Consider the following 18544-nt stretch of genomic DNA (forward strand, 5'->3'; position numbering starts at 1 on the left):
AGAAGAAATTACTACATAGACTATTTATAAAACGGACAGAAGAAATTACTACATAGACTATTTATAAAACGGACAGAAGAAATTACTACATAGACTATTTATAAGACGGACAAAAGAAATTACTACATAGACTATTTATAAGACGGACAAGAAATTACTATATAGACTATTTATAAGACGGACAGAAGAAATTACTACATAGACTATTTATAAGACGGACAAGAAATTACTACATAGACTATTTATAAAACGGACAGAAGAAATTACTACATAGACTATTTATAAGACGGACAAAAGAAATTACTACATAGACTATTTATAAGACGGACAAGAAATTACTACATAGACTATTTATAAGACGGACAAGAAATTACTACATAGACTATTTATAAGACGGACAGAAGAAATTACTACATAGACTATTTATAAGACGGACAAGAAATTACTACATAGACTATTTATAAAACGGACAGAAGAAATTACTACATAGACTATTTATAAAACGGACAGAAGAAATTACTACATAGACTATTTATAAAACGGACAGAAGAAATTACTACATAGACTATTTATAAGACGGACAAAAGAAATTACTACATAGACTATTTATAAGACGTACAAGAAATTACTACATAGACTATTTATAAGACGGACAGAAGAAATTACTACATAGACTATTTATAAGACGGACAAGAAATTACTACATAGACTATTTATAAGACGGATAGAAGAAATTACGACATAGACTATTTATAAGACGGGCAGAAAAAATTACTACATAAACTATTTATAAGACGTACAGAAGAAATTACTACATAGACTATTTATAAAACGGACAGAAGAAATTACTACATAGACTATTTATAAGACGGACAAAAGAAATTACGTTTGAAAAAAAAAACATGAATATGGCTAATAGACAAAACCCAGAAAAACAACAAATTTAGACAGTGTGGACAAAGAGATGAAGCTGTAAACCACATCATAAGTGAATGCAGCATGCTAGAATAAATAAAAAATAAACATGACAGGGTTATGAAGACAGTCCACCGGGGACTATGATAACGTGTATGCTTTAAACATTACAGACAACTGTTGGAAACGAACACTGGAGTAGGTAGTGGAAAACTAAACGCATAAAATCTTTTGAGACATTGAAATAAAAAATGACAAACTCATCTAAGCTAAAATATCAGACATGATAATTGTCAACAAGAGGGAAATAACATGCCAAATGGTAGATTTCAGCGTCCCTGCTAATCAAAGCATTAGATTGGAGAGAACAGAAAAATCTAAGCAAATATATGGAATTTACTATACAGCTGAAAGGACTGTGGAACATGAAGAACATTACTGGAATGTCAATAGTTGCATGAGCACCAGGATCAGATCCAAAATACTAGGAACCTGCTTAAGCGTAACCCCTTGATTAGAACATTTAAATGAAATCACTGTTGAATATCATACAGACTTTCCCTTTCCATTAACACTATGTCACGAGGAAGGAAAGGGAAAAAGGCAGACTCTTTCTAGGCCTGAAGACGGCGTTATATCGTAAAAAAAAAAAAATGATTTTAAATAAATAGATATTTTTTTTTAATATAATAATTCGAAGCTGTATTGACGTTTTAAAATTACAGATTAAAATAAAAAATTATACAACGTTTACATCGAGGAAAATAATCTCTAATTTATTTATTTATTTTTAACGCGGTTTCGCTATCCTCTCACATATAACGATTAGTGTTTTACAAATTGTCACCCATCTTGTACTGGCCAGGATCGATGTTGCTTAACTTGATTATTCTGTATGTTTGAATACTGATAACGACAGCAACTAATTAATTAGAACGTAACTATAGAAAATACGGAAATACTCTTAACTGTTCACGTTGTGAATAAAATTTATTAAAAAGTATTCAATTTGAGTTCTAATTCTATTTTTGTAGGTAAACTGTTGCCTGCCATGAACGCTCTAGTGACGTTTAGAAATGGCCACGCCCACATTAAGCTGTATCTTGTGCCACATCCGGCCCCCGTGGGGAGAAGGCAGATAAATCGACAAAGATAAACCATTCAAGATAATATAAGATAAAGTTGGCACTTTAGGGTTTGGAGCTTTATATAGATTTTTTTATGCCATTTGGTTTTGTTTAGTTGTTTTGGTTTACGGCATATCAATCTTTTTCAGATTATTTATTGCCAAATCCAGACAAAAAAAAAAAAAAAAAAAGAAGTTTTATGCTTTAACTTCAACTATCTTCAAATATTTCTTCACGGAGTTTGTTTTTGTTGTCTTGTAAAGGATTTTTTTTTTACTTTGCAGAACATGATTGAGTTTTGTAAAAGAAAATGGGGGGGGGGAAAACAAGAGTCTTACTAACACCTTTTCTGATTTTTTTGTTCTTTTTCCCCCACTCCACGACAAAATGAAATTATTTAAAAAAAATTTATGTATATATTTATTTAAAAAAAACGATTCAGAAATCTTAGGACGATCCCCTGGAATGAATGTGGTATTATGGTGATTGAAGACTCTAGCTGGGTATAGCTTAGACAGTTATACAGTACAGTGACAATGATGGCCTCAGACCTACCTCTTGTCACACTTTTGAATGGCTTTGTGCTTAATTTGTTTCGATTAATGTAAAAAATTTCTGAAATGAATACTTTTTCCAATGTTTCGTGCATTTTAGGCCGCGGAGCCTGTATTTACAGACAATCTGATTTGATAACACTGGGTAATGTCACTTGGTAACCTCCCCCCGCCCCTAAAAAAAACTAGATGATTTAAGAAATCGTAAAAATATAATTATTTGATGATAAATCAATCTTCTTCCGTAATCATTTCTATGAGCGAGATAAATTATTTTTAAAGGAAATATCCTTAGGAAATTAATCAGAAGCAATTTATTTTGCTTTACCGACTCATTTGTGACATATTTGCGTTAGAAAAAAATATTTGAAATATTGAAAGTTTTATTTATAACTTGTATCAAATATTAGGCACTTGTGCATTACTGTTACGGGCGGACTTTTTTGCTCCAGTTTGAAGAGCGCAGATCAGGGGGAGACAGCTGAGAGAATCGAAAATCTTAAATACATTAACACGAAATAAAACATTTATTGAATTAAAATAAAATTAACAATGCAGAAGATTTTTAATGTGTTTTTTTTTTTTTTTGCACAAAATAAATAAAAGTTGTCAAAGTGTGTAACTTTTAAAATTTATAAATAGTTACAAATAGTTTCCAAATTCTCCATTTTCGTAACAAAGTCAAAATTCTGGAATTTTCGTAACAAATAAAATATAAATATTCATTAAAATCATTATCGCTCTTATTATTATTCTGAGATTGCATTATCTCCCCCTGGTGTTCGCTCTTTGAAATGGAACCAAGAAGTTCTCCCGTAACAGTAATGCACAAGTGCCTAACATTTGATACAAGTTATAAATAAAACTTTCAAGTTTGCGTAAAGACTGATTCTGAGTAATATCGATTCTGATTTTTTTAATCAGTCAGTATCGATCACAAAAAATAGCTACTTTACGCAGAATCGATATATACACAAACTTTAAAGCTTATAATCTCTATTAAATATTTGTTGTTCTAATATAAATATGTCACAAATGGGTATATAAACCAAAATATATTGTTTCTGGCTAATTTCCCAACCGTATTTGTTTTAAAATAATTTATGTCGGTAATTAGCTCTTCTTCGCTCTGGTCTTGCATTCTGTCTTGCAGTTTCTTCAATATCCCAGAAAAAGGTTATGAAAACTACTCTAGGGTGTTATTGGTATTCCTGTTGATTAGGAAACCCTAAACTGAGGCTTGTGTTTAACATCTGGTACTGAGAGTAAGTTCCTCTACTCCCTTTACAAAATAACCTCAATTTAAAGAAAATATTCTAACTACTTTATCTAGTCTAAATAAAATAAAACCGAAATTGCAAAAAGATATCTTTTTTTCTTCTTCTTCTTCTTTCCTCTGATGGCGGACGATGTGGTCGAAAGGGTTGGTGTGTGATTGGGGGGGGGGTGACTCCTCATTTGCTCAAGTGCCCAAAATTTTTCATTTTTGTTTCATAGCTTTATTAGAAATGTTTTATCAATAATTCTCCTTCCTCCAGTCACCTCTCTCTCTCTCTCTCTCTCTCTCTCTCTCTCTCTCTCTCTCTTTCTCTCTCTCTCTCTTATCCGGTGTATACATTTTATCTTTTCGCAGCCAACAAAAGAGTGACTCTAAAAATTGTTAAGAGTAAAGCCGGACGCCAACTGTACAGACTGATGTTTCTTCAAGTACTACCGCCTCTCTCTCTCTCTCTCTCTCTCTCTCTCTCTCTCTCTCTCTCTCTCTCACACACACACACACACACACACACATTTTTTCTCTGATAGTTGTGCAATGGTCTCAGCAAACCTTCGGGAGAGTGGGGTTGTGCCAAGCGGGGTCGCCACAAGCTCATTCAGTATCGCTGCCTCAGTACCTCACCCACAATAAATAAACATTCTGACATACACACGCACAAGCGCGCGCAGGTCGTAATCTAACCCTAACCCGATCCATTCATTCGCCGAAAAAGAAAACAATTTCACCCACGCACGCGAAAGGAAGCTCCAGAGTTGAGCAACAGGCTAACGGAGTAGTGTACCCGAAAAAAAGAAAACTGAAAACTAGCCTCATACGAGCACGGATTACATAGGGACAACGCCGTGTTGCGTGTAATACTCGTCATGGTAGGTCTTCATTTTCTTTATCTTTTCGTCAACTAATCTTTCCTGAGACTTGTTGCTGTCTGGGATGTTTTGTTTGTTTTTCCTCCGCCGAATTTTGCGAATAAACAGTAGATATAATAGCTACGGTCGAGTTTCTATTTTTTTTTTCTTTTTTTTTTTTCTTCTTCTTTTCGTTAGGAAGATAAAACAAACTTGTTTCTTTAAAAAAAATGGAGGTAATTAACTTTTCGTAAATCGTTTTGTATGTATTATTTTTCTTTTTCGTTCACGGATATGCCTTTTGTTTTCCTTCCAATAAAGGACTTTACACATATTACTTGAAATTATCTTTGTGCATGCATAGATACGACTGTTCGTACCAATTTAAGAAACGTCCTCGACAATCAGTTCGGCAGAGCCTGCGGCATTTTGATGTTAGGTAGCTATGTTTTTCCTTCAAGTTGAAATATAGTTCTATACAGTTCTGGGAAATCCAGCCTCACAGATTTAACTTTTTCACACTTTGAGAATTAATTAGTTTATTGTTAATCGCCTAAGGACTCTTACTAGGAAATATCGACGGAGCTGTTCAGGCATTTTTTGTGGGTCAGAGTACACTTCCGCTTGTGGACAGGCTTTTTAATCTCGGCAATTTATAAGGAATCATGGAAATACGCGAGAAAAATATGTTTAGGCATTGAAAGTAGTTTTATGTTTTTGTTATATATTACGAGATGAGGAAGCATTTCCATTAAAATCCAATTAGTAATATGCATCTAAAATTGAGAAAAACAACTTCAAAAGTGTCAACGTTATGTGAACCAGCCGAAACAAAACAAAATGGCCGTCGAGTTTGGCCTGATGTCGTGTTTATCTCATAATAAAACGGAGTGAAACTGTTTTTAAGAGACTTATTATTTTGGCATTTAATTTGTTTGCAATAGAGACATGTATAGATAGGTGGGGTTTCGTACGTTTCGGCGTGCCCGATTCGGCGTCAAATTAGCGCTTCGCTTCGCTTCGTCCTGATAGTTCAATTTTTTTTATATTTTTAAAAATTAATTCAGTGAACAATGATATTTCTTTCTTTGAATGAAATTGAAATAAAAATTATTAAAAGAAAAAAAAAACGAGGTTATATTTTCATGTTGTTTTTCTGGTTTGTATTACTATACACATAGATTCGAAAATTTTGTCAAATAACAAATATATAACAAATAAATCTTATCAAAGGCAAGATAAGTTACTTTTCTACCAAACTGGATAATGTTTTAGCGTTTTTTTTTAATGTAAAATGTTTATTCGGCTCGAAAAACACACAGTGTTTACCGATGTATTTGAAAAATACAAATGACGGTGGACTCTGTATTAAACACGTTAAGTTTGGGAAAATGAATTAAAACTAAAAAAAATCTATATGATATACTTGATAGGAACTCACTCAATATATGTTACCGTGATATAGGCTGACATATATTCGGTGGGTTTTTAACAGTATTTTGTATAGTTTTTAGTTGTTTTTTGTTTCTGTGTTTTTTTTTTGGGGGGGGAGTTTTTTAGGCGGGGCAGTGATGTAGTAATGGGTGATGAGGTGGAGTTATATAACTTACAGATATGCGGTTTCAATGTTCTTGGTTCCATGTGGAGTTTTATGTTTTGCCTCTGCAGCAGTTTGTCTGGTCCGCGCTTGTTGCTCATGTGTGATAGTCTCCACATTCAGGGGTTTCCTTAATATTTCAGTTGTTTTCATTATTGTTGTTCGTTTTAATAAGCCGAAAAACTGAATCCCTAATAACGGCAGCACAAGATAACTCGATAAGAACCAGCCACATCAAAGCTAAGATCGACAAAAAACAAGAAAACAGCAAATGCAGACTCTGTTGACAAAGAGACAAAACGATAAACCATATAGTAAGTGAATACAGCAAACTGGCTCAAAAGGAATACAAGAACAGACACGACCAAGTGAGAAGGGCAGTACACTGGGAATTATGCAAACAACTGCATCTTGAACGCACAGACAAATGGTACAAACATAAGCCGGCAATAGTACTTGAAAACGAGAATCACAAAATCCTATGGGACATGAACATACAAATTGATGAACTCATCCAAGCAAGAAGACCGGCTGTCGTAATAATAAACAAGAAAGAAAAATCCTGTCAAATCGTAGACTTTGCTGTTACAGTCGACCACAGGGTGAATATCAAAGAAAAGGAGAAACGGAGCAAATACACAGAGCTAGCCAGAGAGCGGAAAGGGATATGGAAGATGAAGAAAATCAAAATGATACCTAAATAGTAGGAGCACTAGGAACAATTCCGAAAAAACTTAAAAAAAAAAAAAAAAAAAAAAAGAATGGGAGAAATTAGAATCAAAGGAATGGCTAGAAAAATACAACGAACAACAATAATGAAAACAGCTTAAATATTAAGGAAAACCTTTGAATGTGGAGACTAATACACAGGAGCAACAAGCGTGGACCAGACAAACTGCTGCAGAGGCAAAACATGAAACGTTACATGGAACCAAGAACATTGAAGCCGCATATCTATAAATTATATAACCCCACCTCATCCTCTATTACCACATCACTGCTCCGCCTAAAAAAAAAAAAAAAAAAAAAAAAAAAAAAAGAGTGAGACCAAACAGCCAAGTAGAGTCAAGAAGGAAGGAAAAGGCCGAGGGGGAGAGCACCGACCAGATCTCCACTGGATAAGTGCGAAGAGAACTAAGCCCTTAGGGAGGCTTATTGCCACCCAAATTCCAGTGAAGACCAATAGCCGCTGCCAATGAGAAATCAATGGCAAGCAGCTGTTGCGATAATGCAAATTTATTTGCAAATACTATCGAAAGAGATGGAGAGTATTGGAAATCTGGGGAGACTTGTTGTCACTCAGCTTCCGGGGAACACCACAGGCTGTTTTCAAGGAGAGATCTTTGGTGGCCTGTGTGAAATTTCTTTGTGAGCCAATAATAAAAATGACCAAATTAAAACTTAAAATTGTACTTTGATTTATTTGTCCAGTATCATATACAGAATATTAAAATTCTGTCTTTGTAAACAGTAAGTATCCATAAAAAGCAGTTTAGGTGAACATGAAAATTCAATGGCACAAAAAAAAAAAAGAAGTAAATAATTAGAAAAGATTTTTTTTTAATCTTTATTATTTTCCTCAATGACGAACAAATTCTGGATTACACATCGCTTTGACACCTTGTTTCTTTCTTAGTTTATATATGTGATTTTATGTGCAAATTATTTCACATTTTTATGAGATATTTGACATTGGATCTATTCTGCTGATGCCGTTTTGTTTTGATCGAGTGTGAAGCTTCTTTAGATGTTGTTGTTGTTGTTGTTGTTGTTGTTGTCTGTTGTTTACAAAGGAAGAATGTTCCAGGAATACCGTTGTGAAAAACAGAGGCTGCTTAGACAAATTTTATGCTTTATAACTGAAAATAAACATTGCTTAGAAACAAGTTTTATATAACTCTATTTGGAATATAATTTGAAAATAATTTTTATATGTGTGTGTGGATGTGAGTGATTTAAATCATTTTCAAATCATATACCAAATAAAGAGTGTACGCAAAGGCAGTTTAGACGTTTACAGCTGTTTCAAAACAATATTTATTTGAAGTTATATAATGAAACATTATTTTGTAAAACATCGACTCACTGTAGAACAGAATTTTAATAAATACACAGAAAACACACCAAAATAATATCCACAAAATGTCAATTGTTTGTCCAAAATAAATTCCAAATCACGGGAACAGATCCACTGTTACATACCTCGGTAAGATGTTAAATTAATTTAACATAAAAGTGCATATTTTCTTAACTTAGGAGAGAAAAATAAGTGACAAAATAATTCAAAATGTCAGCCATTCAAAAGGACGTAAAACAAATTTAGTTTTATTAAGGGAAATAAACAAACATATTCAAATATCGTTGGCTATTTTGGGCCTTGCAATAGCATTTTTGTATAGCTCCTTACATTAAGCTTCATGCTATGTCTAGAGATATTTCCATTAATATATGCACACACACACGCACACGCACAGAGATAGATAGATATGCGTGTGCGTGTGTGTGGGGGGGGTATTTAAATCCTCGAAATAGTTTTCATGGTAAGAACTGACAATCCCAACAAAAAATATTAAGACTGGCGTAACTTAAAAGCTAACTCATACAGAGATTGTTTAATTAAAAAACAAGGTAATTTTTCCAACGAAAGACTTGGGAATAAACATGTTCATTTTTTTTCCTCTCTTTATAATGTTACAGGTTAAAGAACTTTAAAGATCATATATATATATATATATATATATATATATATATATATATATATATATATATATATATATATATATATGAACAAATGATTAATAAAACATGTTAAAAGACATCTTGAAAAAGAGTTAAAAACATATTTAATTTTAAAAAGGAAGCACAAGATAAGTGGATAGTCCTTAATCCGCGGAGTTTCGAAGAAATACTCTCCTTCTCATCAGAGGGCAGGAATTAGCAAAATGCGGGATCGGATTTTGCATGTAAAAGTATTTAATGAAACTACAAGTAAGTCACAGATCTTGGTTAAAAAAAGGGGTGAGGTAAGGGGAATAGGAGGTAAAGGAAAAATGATAAAAAGATTTCACATGAGTGGATAGTCCGGTGAAGGGTAAAAAATCCAAGAATGGTAAAATCCAAACACGATCGAATTAAAAAATTTCCAATCCAATAGGTAAGTTCCAAATGGTCCAAAATGATCCAAAAGGCAGAATTCCTTGGAAAAAAAAATCACAAATGGAATGAGTTCCAAATCATTAAAAGAAAAGTTCAAATGTGCACAGAAAAAGCACTGGAGAGAATATTTAAAACACGTCTGTCAAGGCCGGAGGAATCGAGTAAATTAAGGTTTTTGGGGGGTTTTTTAAACCAAGGCAGGAGGAATCAAGTAAATTAAGGTTTAAAAAAAAAAAGAAGAAAAAACTTAATTTACTTGATTCCTCCGGCCTTTGCAGACGTGTTTTAAATATTCTCTCCAGTGCTTTTTGAACTTTTCTTTTAATGATTTGGAACTCATTCCATTTGTGATTTTTTTCCAAGGAATTCTGCCTTTTGGATCATTTTGGACCATTTGGAACTTACCTATTGGATTGGAAATTTTTCATTCGACCGTGTTTTTCTTATCCCCACCTTGTTTTATCATCTTTATTACTAAGCTAGAAACTGGTGGCATAAAATATATTAATTTTGAAGTAACGCGAGCTATTCTCAAAAACTCTGACATAATGGTTCCATAAAACATAAAAGCAGCACAGGTACTATCTTTATACGGCATACACACTATTTGAAAGGGGGAAAGAGTTTCTTTTGTCAAATATCCTATCCTCAATTTTTATATCTAAATCTAGAAATGTAGCCTGTTGTCCTCTATCTTCACAATTCAATGCTAACTCCTTTGGATATATAAGATGTTTATTATTTTTCGAATTCATCATTATCGTTTATAAATATATGGTCATCTCCTACACCCATATATAATAATTCTCCAAGTTCCAAATATCAGCTTTTCTCAGTTGGTAATTAATTACTTTTCAAAAGGCATCTATTGCAATATTGTTTCATATTGCTACTAACAAGTCTGCAAAATTATGTTATTGCTGCATATTTAGTCACGTGCTCTTCAGATGCTTATCTTAAAAAGAAAACTTATAAAAACACCATTTTGGACAAATTACATCATTCATGTAACCGAAACATTCTGCCGGTCATTTTCAGTTACGAAGATAATGGTCATGGAATATACAAACCGAATAGAGTAAAGTACGTTTCAAGTAAATGATTAACCTATATATATATATATATATATATATATATATATATATATATATATATATATATATATATATATATATAGAGAGAGAGAGAGAGAGAGAGAGAGAGAGAGAGAGAGAGAGAGGGGACAGCTTAAGAAGAAATCTACATTAGACTTGAAAATGCTCATATTATAGTTAGCTGTGAAGCAACCCTACGGTTTTGTGTTCCACAGACAGACAGTTCTAGAAAGAAACTCTGCTCATGTAATTTTCGTTTTGTTTTAGTCACAGATAGAAAGTGAAGGAAATTGTTGACGGTTGTTCTAGTTCTGTCCGCCCTTTTTTTTTAAAGAAAGAAATCAATTCACAGTATGTATAAATTATATAAAGTATTTGAAGTAATCGTCATCGGCATCCAGCACCTTCTGTCAACGTGTCTCCAGCTGTTCATTGCCATTGGGGTCGAACTTGGCGGGGTTGAACACAAAACGTCCGCGAGGGCTTGACAAATTTGCTTCATTGATGAAGAATTTCCCATAAAGATGATTTTCTAGGGAGTGAAAGAGGTGATAATCGAATGGCGCAAGATCAAGTGAATAAGGTGGATGATACAAAGTTTCTTGGTTTTGTCATAGAGGAAAAGTACATCTTTGCAATTCACCAGTGCTGGCTCCTGGCTCAATGTCTGTTGCACGCGTTTCAACTGCTGTGAGTATATATCTTTAGTGACAGTTTGACTCGTTAGGAGCAGTCCATAATGAACCACGTGATTAACTGTCTACAAGTTATTAAGTATAATCTTGTAAGTGTGCATATACAGTCTTGTGGTGTAAGGAAGAGCATCCCGGGGAGACAACCAATGTCTGGAACGCTTGGGAGTTTCGTACAGAACCCACGTTTCATCACTAGTAAGCAATCGACTTGATAAGGATGCAGTAGGATAGCGAGAAAGCAAATAGCATCGAACGAGATCTCTAGACACTTCTCACAGATCGCCAACCAAATGACCGATGTTCCTACTTCCGGTTGTCCCAATTTAAAAACAATTACGCATTTTGTATATATTTCAACTTAATTCAATGGCTAATAAAAAAAAAGGACAGAACTTTGTTCGGTTGCCATATATATATATATATATATATATATATATATATATATATATATATATATATACATATATATATATATATACATATATATATATATATACATACATATATATATATATATATATATATATATATATATATATATATATATATATATAGCTTAATGCGTTAGAAGAAAAGAGAGAGTTCAATTCCACAAGAGGAGACTTATCTGGATAATGCCAAGGTCAACAGTTATCATTAGAGCTTACATTAGGCACCGCCAAAAATGGCCGCAAAATCAAGTTGTTGTTGTTTTTTAAAACTAAATTACATTTATTAAAATCCATTATTTCTGAGTAACTTTTTTTTCCAGAAAGATAAAACCCTGAATTTTATCATATAGAAAACAGAATAATGTAAAACTTTTTCTACTATTTTTAATTAAATTTTAAATGTTAAATTTTCCCAAAAAGTTAACATATTCACCGAATTTCACACTTCAAAACTCAAATGCGGGATAATTAAACACAATCGAAGTTCTGATATTCAGACGTCAAAATAAGGTATGCAAACAATTTTTTTTTTTTTAATCTATAATTCTGTCCCTTACAACAACACAATATGTTTTGTTCAGTTTCAGATGATTATTTTAAGCATATTTGTTCCCACTTCCAAACAAGGGGGGAGTTGTAAGCAAAAAAATATATATATATATAAATATCGTTTATGAAAAATAAGTACACTGTTATAAAGTTCATTCTTCTCCTAATAATCGCTGAAAATTTCGTATTGATCGGATAATTACCTGAATTTTGGTAGATTTTTAAAAAGAAGGTCCGTTAAAAAGTACTGACCTGCCCCCCCCCCCCCCAGTTTTGGCGGTGCCTAGCTTACATAATAGAACAACAGGAGTATGAAATGAAGTCACAAAACTATATATTGGTGGATATAGATTGGTTCATTCATTGAGTAATGGAATACAAGCAATTATTTGGGGGATAGAAGGGACTCTTTATGCCAAGGCATTTCGAAGCCTAATGCTTCTCATCAGAAGAGTAGAGAAGATATATATATATATATATATATATATATATATATATATATATATATATATATATATATATATATTAGCATGCCACCCGGCGTTGCCTGATCCTAAACTATGCATAGATATTATATTTTAATTAATGCAGAAACTGAGACATGTGCCTACGTATATTGTTTTTTTAAAACAGTTCACTTCTTGTAAGTAAAAAAAAAAAAACTCGAGCTGAGATTGAAACCAAAACCTAAAGACAGTGAATCAAGTACGATAATCATTAGGTCAGCTTGACAGGTTCTTTAAAAAGTGTTTTCAAACCTACTTATTCTTAACATAAGGAATCTGTCACATGAACGATTCACGCATGCGCATCGTTAAACAACAAACAGATAAAAATTTGATGACCCCCCCTCCCCCACGTACCAATTTTTGGATCCTTAGCAACCTTTTTCCGGGTGAAAACCCATTAAAAAATTTTTCCACGTGTCTGAATACCCTATAATCCAAATTTCAAGTCTGTAGATAAAAAATTCGTTAAGTATATAGGTTGAGAAGTGTCCTTATACATTCTCACTTTTATATATATTACTAGCATTTCAGCCCGGCGTTACCCGGGTGTTTGGAGGTGTATGTTGAGCAAAACAAAAAAAAAAAGAAAAAGCGGTCAATTTTTTAAAACTTTTACCCCTATTATGACCCCTTAACATGTATTGTTTTCGGCTCAAATCAAGTTAGATTCATGTCCTAGGAAACTATATCTAAAATTTCAAGTGTTTAGACCCAAAATTAGTGGAGGAGTTTTGTAGGGTTCTCAAAGGTCAAATCGTTGAAATTTGACTCCTTAACAGCCAAATTTCTGACCGAAAACCAATCACAAAGATTTTCCCAAATCTCAGTACCCTGTATATCAAATTTCGAGTCTGTAGACTCAAAATTGGCAGAGTTATTGAGTAGGAAAATGTACACACACAGACACGTTCACTTTTATATTATAATAATATAATAATTATGCGTATTTTATGACCGGGCAACGCCTGGGGGCTGCTCGCAACCCCCCAGGCGTTGCCCGATCGTAAAATACGCATAATTATTATATTTTAATTAATACATTTATTATATTTTAATTAATACATTTATTATATTTTAATTAATACATTTATTATATTTTAATTAATACATTTATTATATTTTTATTAATACATAAACTGAGATATGCGTATGCGAGTATTATGTTTTTTTTAACGGTTCACTTCTTGAAAGTAAAAAAAACAAAGAAAAAATACTTGAGCTAAGATCGAAACCAAAACCTAAAGAGTGAGTCAAGTACGATAACCATTAGACGAGCGTGACACATTATTTAAAAGGTGTTTTCAAACTACTTATTCTTAATATAAGTAACATGTCATGTGAACTATTCGCATAATAAATACAAACCTCTTCTATATACATTTACGTATGCGTATATATATTTGTTTTTAAAATTTTGCCTACCAAACTACTCTGTCAGCTTTTGGGCTACAGACATGAAACTTAATATATAGGGTGTTCAAACCCATGTGAAAATTTATATTTAGGTTTTAGCCAGGGAAAATTTAAAAACAATGAAATTTGCTAGGTGAAGGTCGAACGACGGCATAACGTATATGCAAGCATAACGTAATGGCTACTGGTTCATGTTGTAATTTTTAGACTTGCAGCAAACATGCCTTCATAAGTCAGGAAGGAAAAAGCAAATTGCTGGCTGAACGTTTTGGTTTCGATTCTCGATGGTTGCGCACCAGTCATTTATTTTTTAAACTTTTTAAATCATTACTATATATCGGGTCCAATATAATATGATAAGGCCATCCTGGAGATGGTCACATGCAAATGTATATTTGACTGTTCTGGCAGATGTTCCTGCAGGTCTAAAGACTTAACCTGCACTGACATGTGTCAGTGCAGCGGCCAGTGCGAAAACGATGAAGATTCCCAAGCTGTGGTGTATGAAAGTGATGTTGATGATGATGTTGATTATGAATAGACTATGATCAAACATCTTATTATGTTTAAGATGGTTGCACAAACATCCAAAGTGTACAGTTAAAAGGCATTTCAATAAAAATTACTCTGATTTAGTATGTGACTAACTGCCAGGGTTGTTAATTTTTTTACCATATGGTAGATTATGTGTTTCAATGGGAAGTTACAAAAGATGAAATGATAACTTGGACCATTGACTTCCTTGACCCTAAAAATGTAGGTTTAGCAGTTAAAATCAGTGTTCCAGCTTATTTACAAGCCGAGATATTACAAAACATAATCTTACGGCAGCCATTTTGTAAATTCCAATATGGCTGCCATATACACATCTGGGAAATTTTTATAACTACTACCATTGGCTTCTTGGACCCTGAAAATGTAGGTTTAGCAGTTAAAATCAGTGTTCCAGCTTATTTAGAAGCCGAGATATTACAAAACATACATCTTACGGCGGCCATTTTGTAAATCCAATATGGCCGGCATATACGCATCTGGGCAAATACAAACATTGATTTTCTGATTCCTGAGACAAAAACCTTCCCAAAGATGTATAGATTTGCAAAAGTTAAAATTGTGCCATTAGGAACCTGACTATAAATACGAAATCTGCATGAAACAAAATATCATGTTTAAGCGTATTTTACTACAGAGCAATGTCGGGCGGCCTGCTACAATATATATATATATATATATATATATATATATATATATATATATATATATATATATATATATATATATACACGGCCAAAGTGTCCTACTCAGCTATGCCAAACCTACATAAAAAAAATAATTAGTTCTAACAATAAAAAAATTAATAAAATACAAAATGCAAATATAGAAACTATACCAGGCTGTAACTGTAGAAGAAAAAATTAATTTCCTCTACAAGGTACCTGCAAGATAAAAAAAATGTCAGTTATAGCTGCACAGTGTCACAAACCCAAAATACAAATTATGTTAATAGCAGTCATACAAATCCCTCTTCACAATTTAATTCTTCACACAATTATTCAATAATTACACCCCCATTAACCAATTTACCAATCAAATACAACCAATCCAATTACATACCAATACTACTCTCAATCTATCTGACAACAAATATATTAAACAAAATGTAATCTACTTCGGTTCCACATCTGGACTTATTAAGCATAGAATTTCAACGCATAAGCACTCTTTTAAAAATCATTCCTTGAGAAAACAGACTGCTTTATCTAAACAGCGACTCAATGATAGAAATATCCCCTTTAATTTAAAATGGGAAATAACAGGATCTTATAAAGCATATATGCCGGGGGACAGATTCTGTGCACTTTGTAGAAATGAAGCGCTTAAGATTTTAAAATATAATAAATATAGAACCATTCTCTTGAACTTAAAAGACGAAATTTTTTCCGGATGCATTCATAAACGTTGGTTTAGATTTGATAAATTTAAGCCACCATAAATCATAAAATTATTTTATTACTAATCTATGTTAAAATTTATAATTTATAAATTAATAACTATTATTATTATTATTATTATTATTATTATTATTATTATTATTATTATTATTATCTGATATTTCACCATTATGTTCTATTTTATTTTATTTTATTATCTATTACACTTTGAATTTATATCTTACTATTTTATTAATATAAGTCTTATAAATATTATAATTACTATTATATTTTTTTAAATATTATTTTTATTTAATCACTTCCCAGAGGATTCATTCATTATTTAAAAACTCAAATATTAAATAATCAGTGTTTATCTCCCTTTGAACATGCAAATAATTTATTTTTCTTTTTGAATAAAACTACCTCCCTTGTAAATGCAATTTTTCAGCTAATTTTAAATGTAACGTCACTAACGATTTTAACTGTTAATATTGTTCCATGGCGTCTCCTTTTAAAATTTTTATATCAACATCTTCAAACATTCATAAACTACTTTTACCATCCCAATGAATGCATTGACGATGATACGTACGAATTTAAGAAAGGCGAACCATTGTAAGGTATTTATATTTTGTTAAAATATTTAATATCTAGATTCTCTTAATCTAACCCTTCAACCAGATTCTACCTTATTTTATTTTATTTTTATTTATCCTACATTGTTCATAAAAAGTAACTATTTTCCTTTATATTTTAAATATTTTCCAGATACATCTGCCTTACTTAAAAATGCTAGGGTTTTTTTTTTTGGTGTCTTTAGTTAAAAACCCACCACCCAATATTTCTGCTGCTGAGGAGACCTTGTTTTCAAAAACTATATGATAAAATTATTGTCCAGGACTCAATGTCTATCACAATAAAAACATCATTTCCGAAACGATCGTACAATTTATTGATTTTGTTTGTTCTTCCTTATGAAATCGATTTTTAAGTTTTAATTTTAATTATAAATTATCAATCATCTTAATATATATATATATATATATATATATATATATATATATATATATATATATATATATATATATATATATAATGAAATATATATATATATATATATATATATATATATATAGAGAGAGAGAGAGAGGGAGGGAGAGAGAGAGAGAATAATTGAGAAATCGATACTCTATTCAGAGTCATTTTCTATATATATAAATAATGAATAAGGTCCCATAAACAAACATAAGTCCGGAAATGCGTGATTTGTAGACCATTGAAACAAATACTGGTCGTTATAGTATTGGTTCTTTGTTATAGACATATAACACGTGCCATGTGTGTGATATTGCATAGCTAGTTTTATATATATATATATATATATATATATATATATATATATATATATATATAAAGTGAACGTGTCTGTGTGTCTGTGTACATTTCCCTACGCAATAACTCTGTCAATTTTAAGCCTACAGATTCGAAATTTGATATACAGGGTACTGAGATTTGGGAAAATCGATGTAATTGGTTTTGGGACAGAAATTTGGAGATTAAGGGGTCAAAGTTCAACGATTTGACCTTTGAGAACTCTACCAAACTCCTCCTACAATTTTGGGTCTAAACATGCTAAATCTTAGATATAGGTTCATTGGACATGGATCTAACTTTATAATTTGATTTGAGCCCAAAACAATAAATTTTCAGGGGTCAAAAAAGGAGTCAAAGTTTTAAAAAAATTGACCTCTGCGGTCTCTTCAAAATTACTCAGACAATTTCTGGTCTAAATATTTGAAATTTTACATAAAGGGTATTCAGAGATAGGGCAAGCTTTTTCATCGGTTTGGATTGAAAATTTTTAGTTACCAATATGTTTTGAGAAAAATAGAAAAACCGAATGAAATTATTAAAAATAAATCAACGTTTCGTCCCTATTTCAGAGGACATCTTCAGGATATTGAAGTAAAAATGCGAGAAAAGAAAAAGTCATAGACCATACGAAAAAGACAGCAGTTTTTGAATCCTACCCATGTCGGGAAGGATAAACATGTGTGCGTATCCTTCCCGATATGGGTAGGATTCAAAAACTGCTCTCTTTTTCGTATGGTCTATGACTTTTTCTTTTCTTGCATTTTTACTTCAATATCCTGAAGATGTCCTCTGAAATAGGGACGAAACGTTGATTTATTTTTAATAATTTCATTCGGTTTTTCTATTTTTCTCAAAACATAACGTCGACCACCGCTGGTATTTTTATTTTTTATACAGTTACCAATATATAAATGTATGTATGTATATTTGCATGTCTGCCTAAAACTTTCAATAGAGGCGACGGATTTTACCAAGATCAGTATCGTTTTGAAGTTCGACCTTTCATACGAAAAATATCGAAAAATTGGCTATAAACATTAATATCTTCCCCTTCAACTAGGCACTTTTCTAC

At 32.1% G+C, this 18544-nt stretch overlaps 1 protein-coding gene across 2 annotated transcripts in view; it reads left to right on the forward strand.

Moving 5' to 3' along the window:
* The window catches only part of LOC145295907 (tubulin polymerization-promoting protein family member 3-like), a 104969-nt gene that overhangs the window by 19396 nt on the left and 67029 nt on the right, over window positions 1-18544 (forward strand). Inside the window, exon 1 of one of the 2 annotated variants that reach the window (XM_080141675.1) lies at window positions 4218-4741. The exons of the other annotated variant lie outside the window; for it this stretch is intronic. Coding sequence (XP_079997801.1) covers window positions 4739-4741 — 3 coding nt within the window. The 5' untranslated portion in view covers window positions 4218-4738. Of the gene's footprint in view, window positions 1-4217; window positions 4742-18544 lie in introns of those variants that run through there. 2 annotated transcript variants of the gene reach the window in all.

Source organism: Euprymna scolopes, chromosome 16 (assembly GCF_053919585.1).
Source record: "Euprymna scolopes isolate OS-2025 chromosome 16, ASM5391958v1, whole genome shotgun sequence".
Taxonomy (NCBI): domain Eukaryota; kingdom Metazoa; phylum Mollusca; class Cephalopoda; order Sepiida; family Sepiolidae; genus Euprymna; species Euprymna scolopes.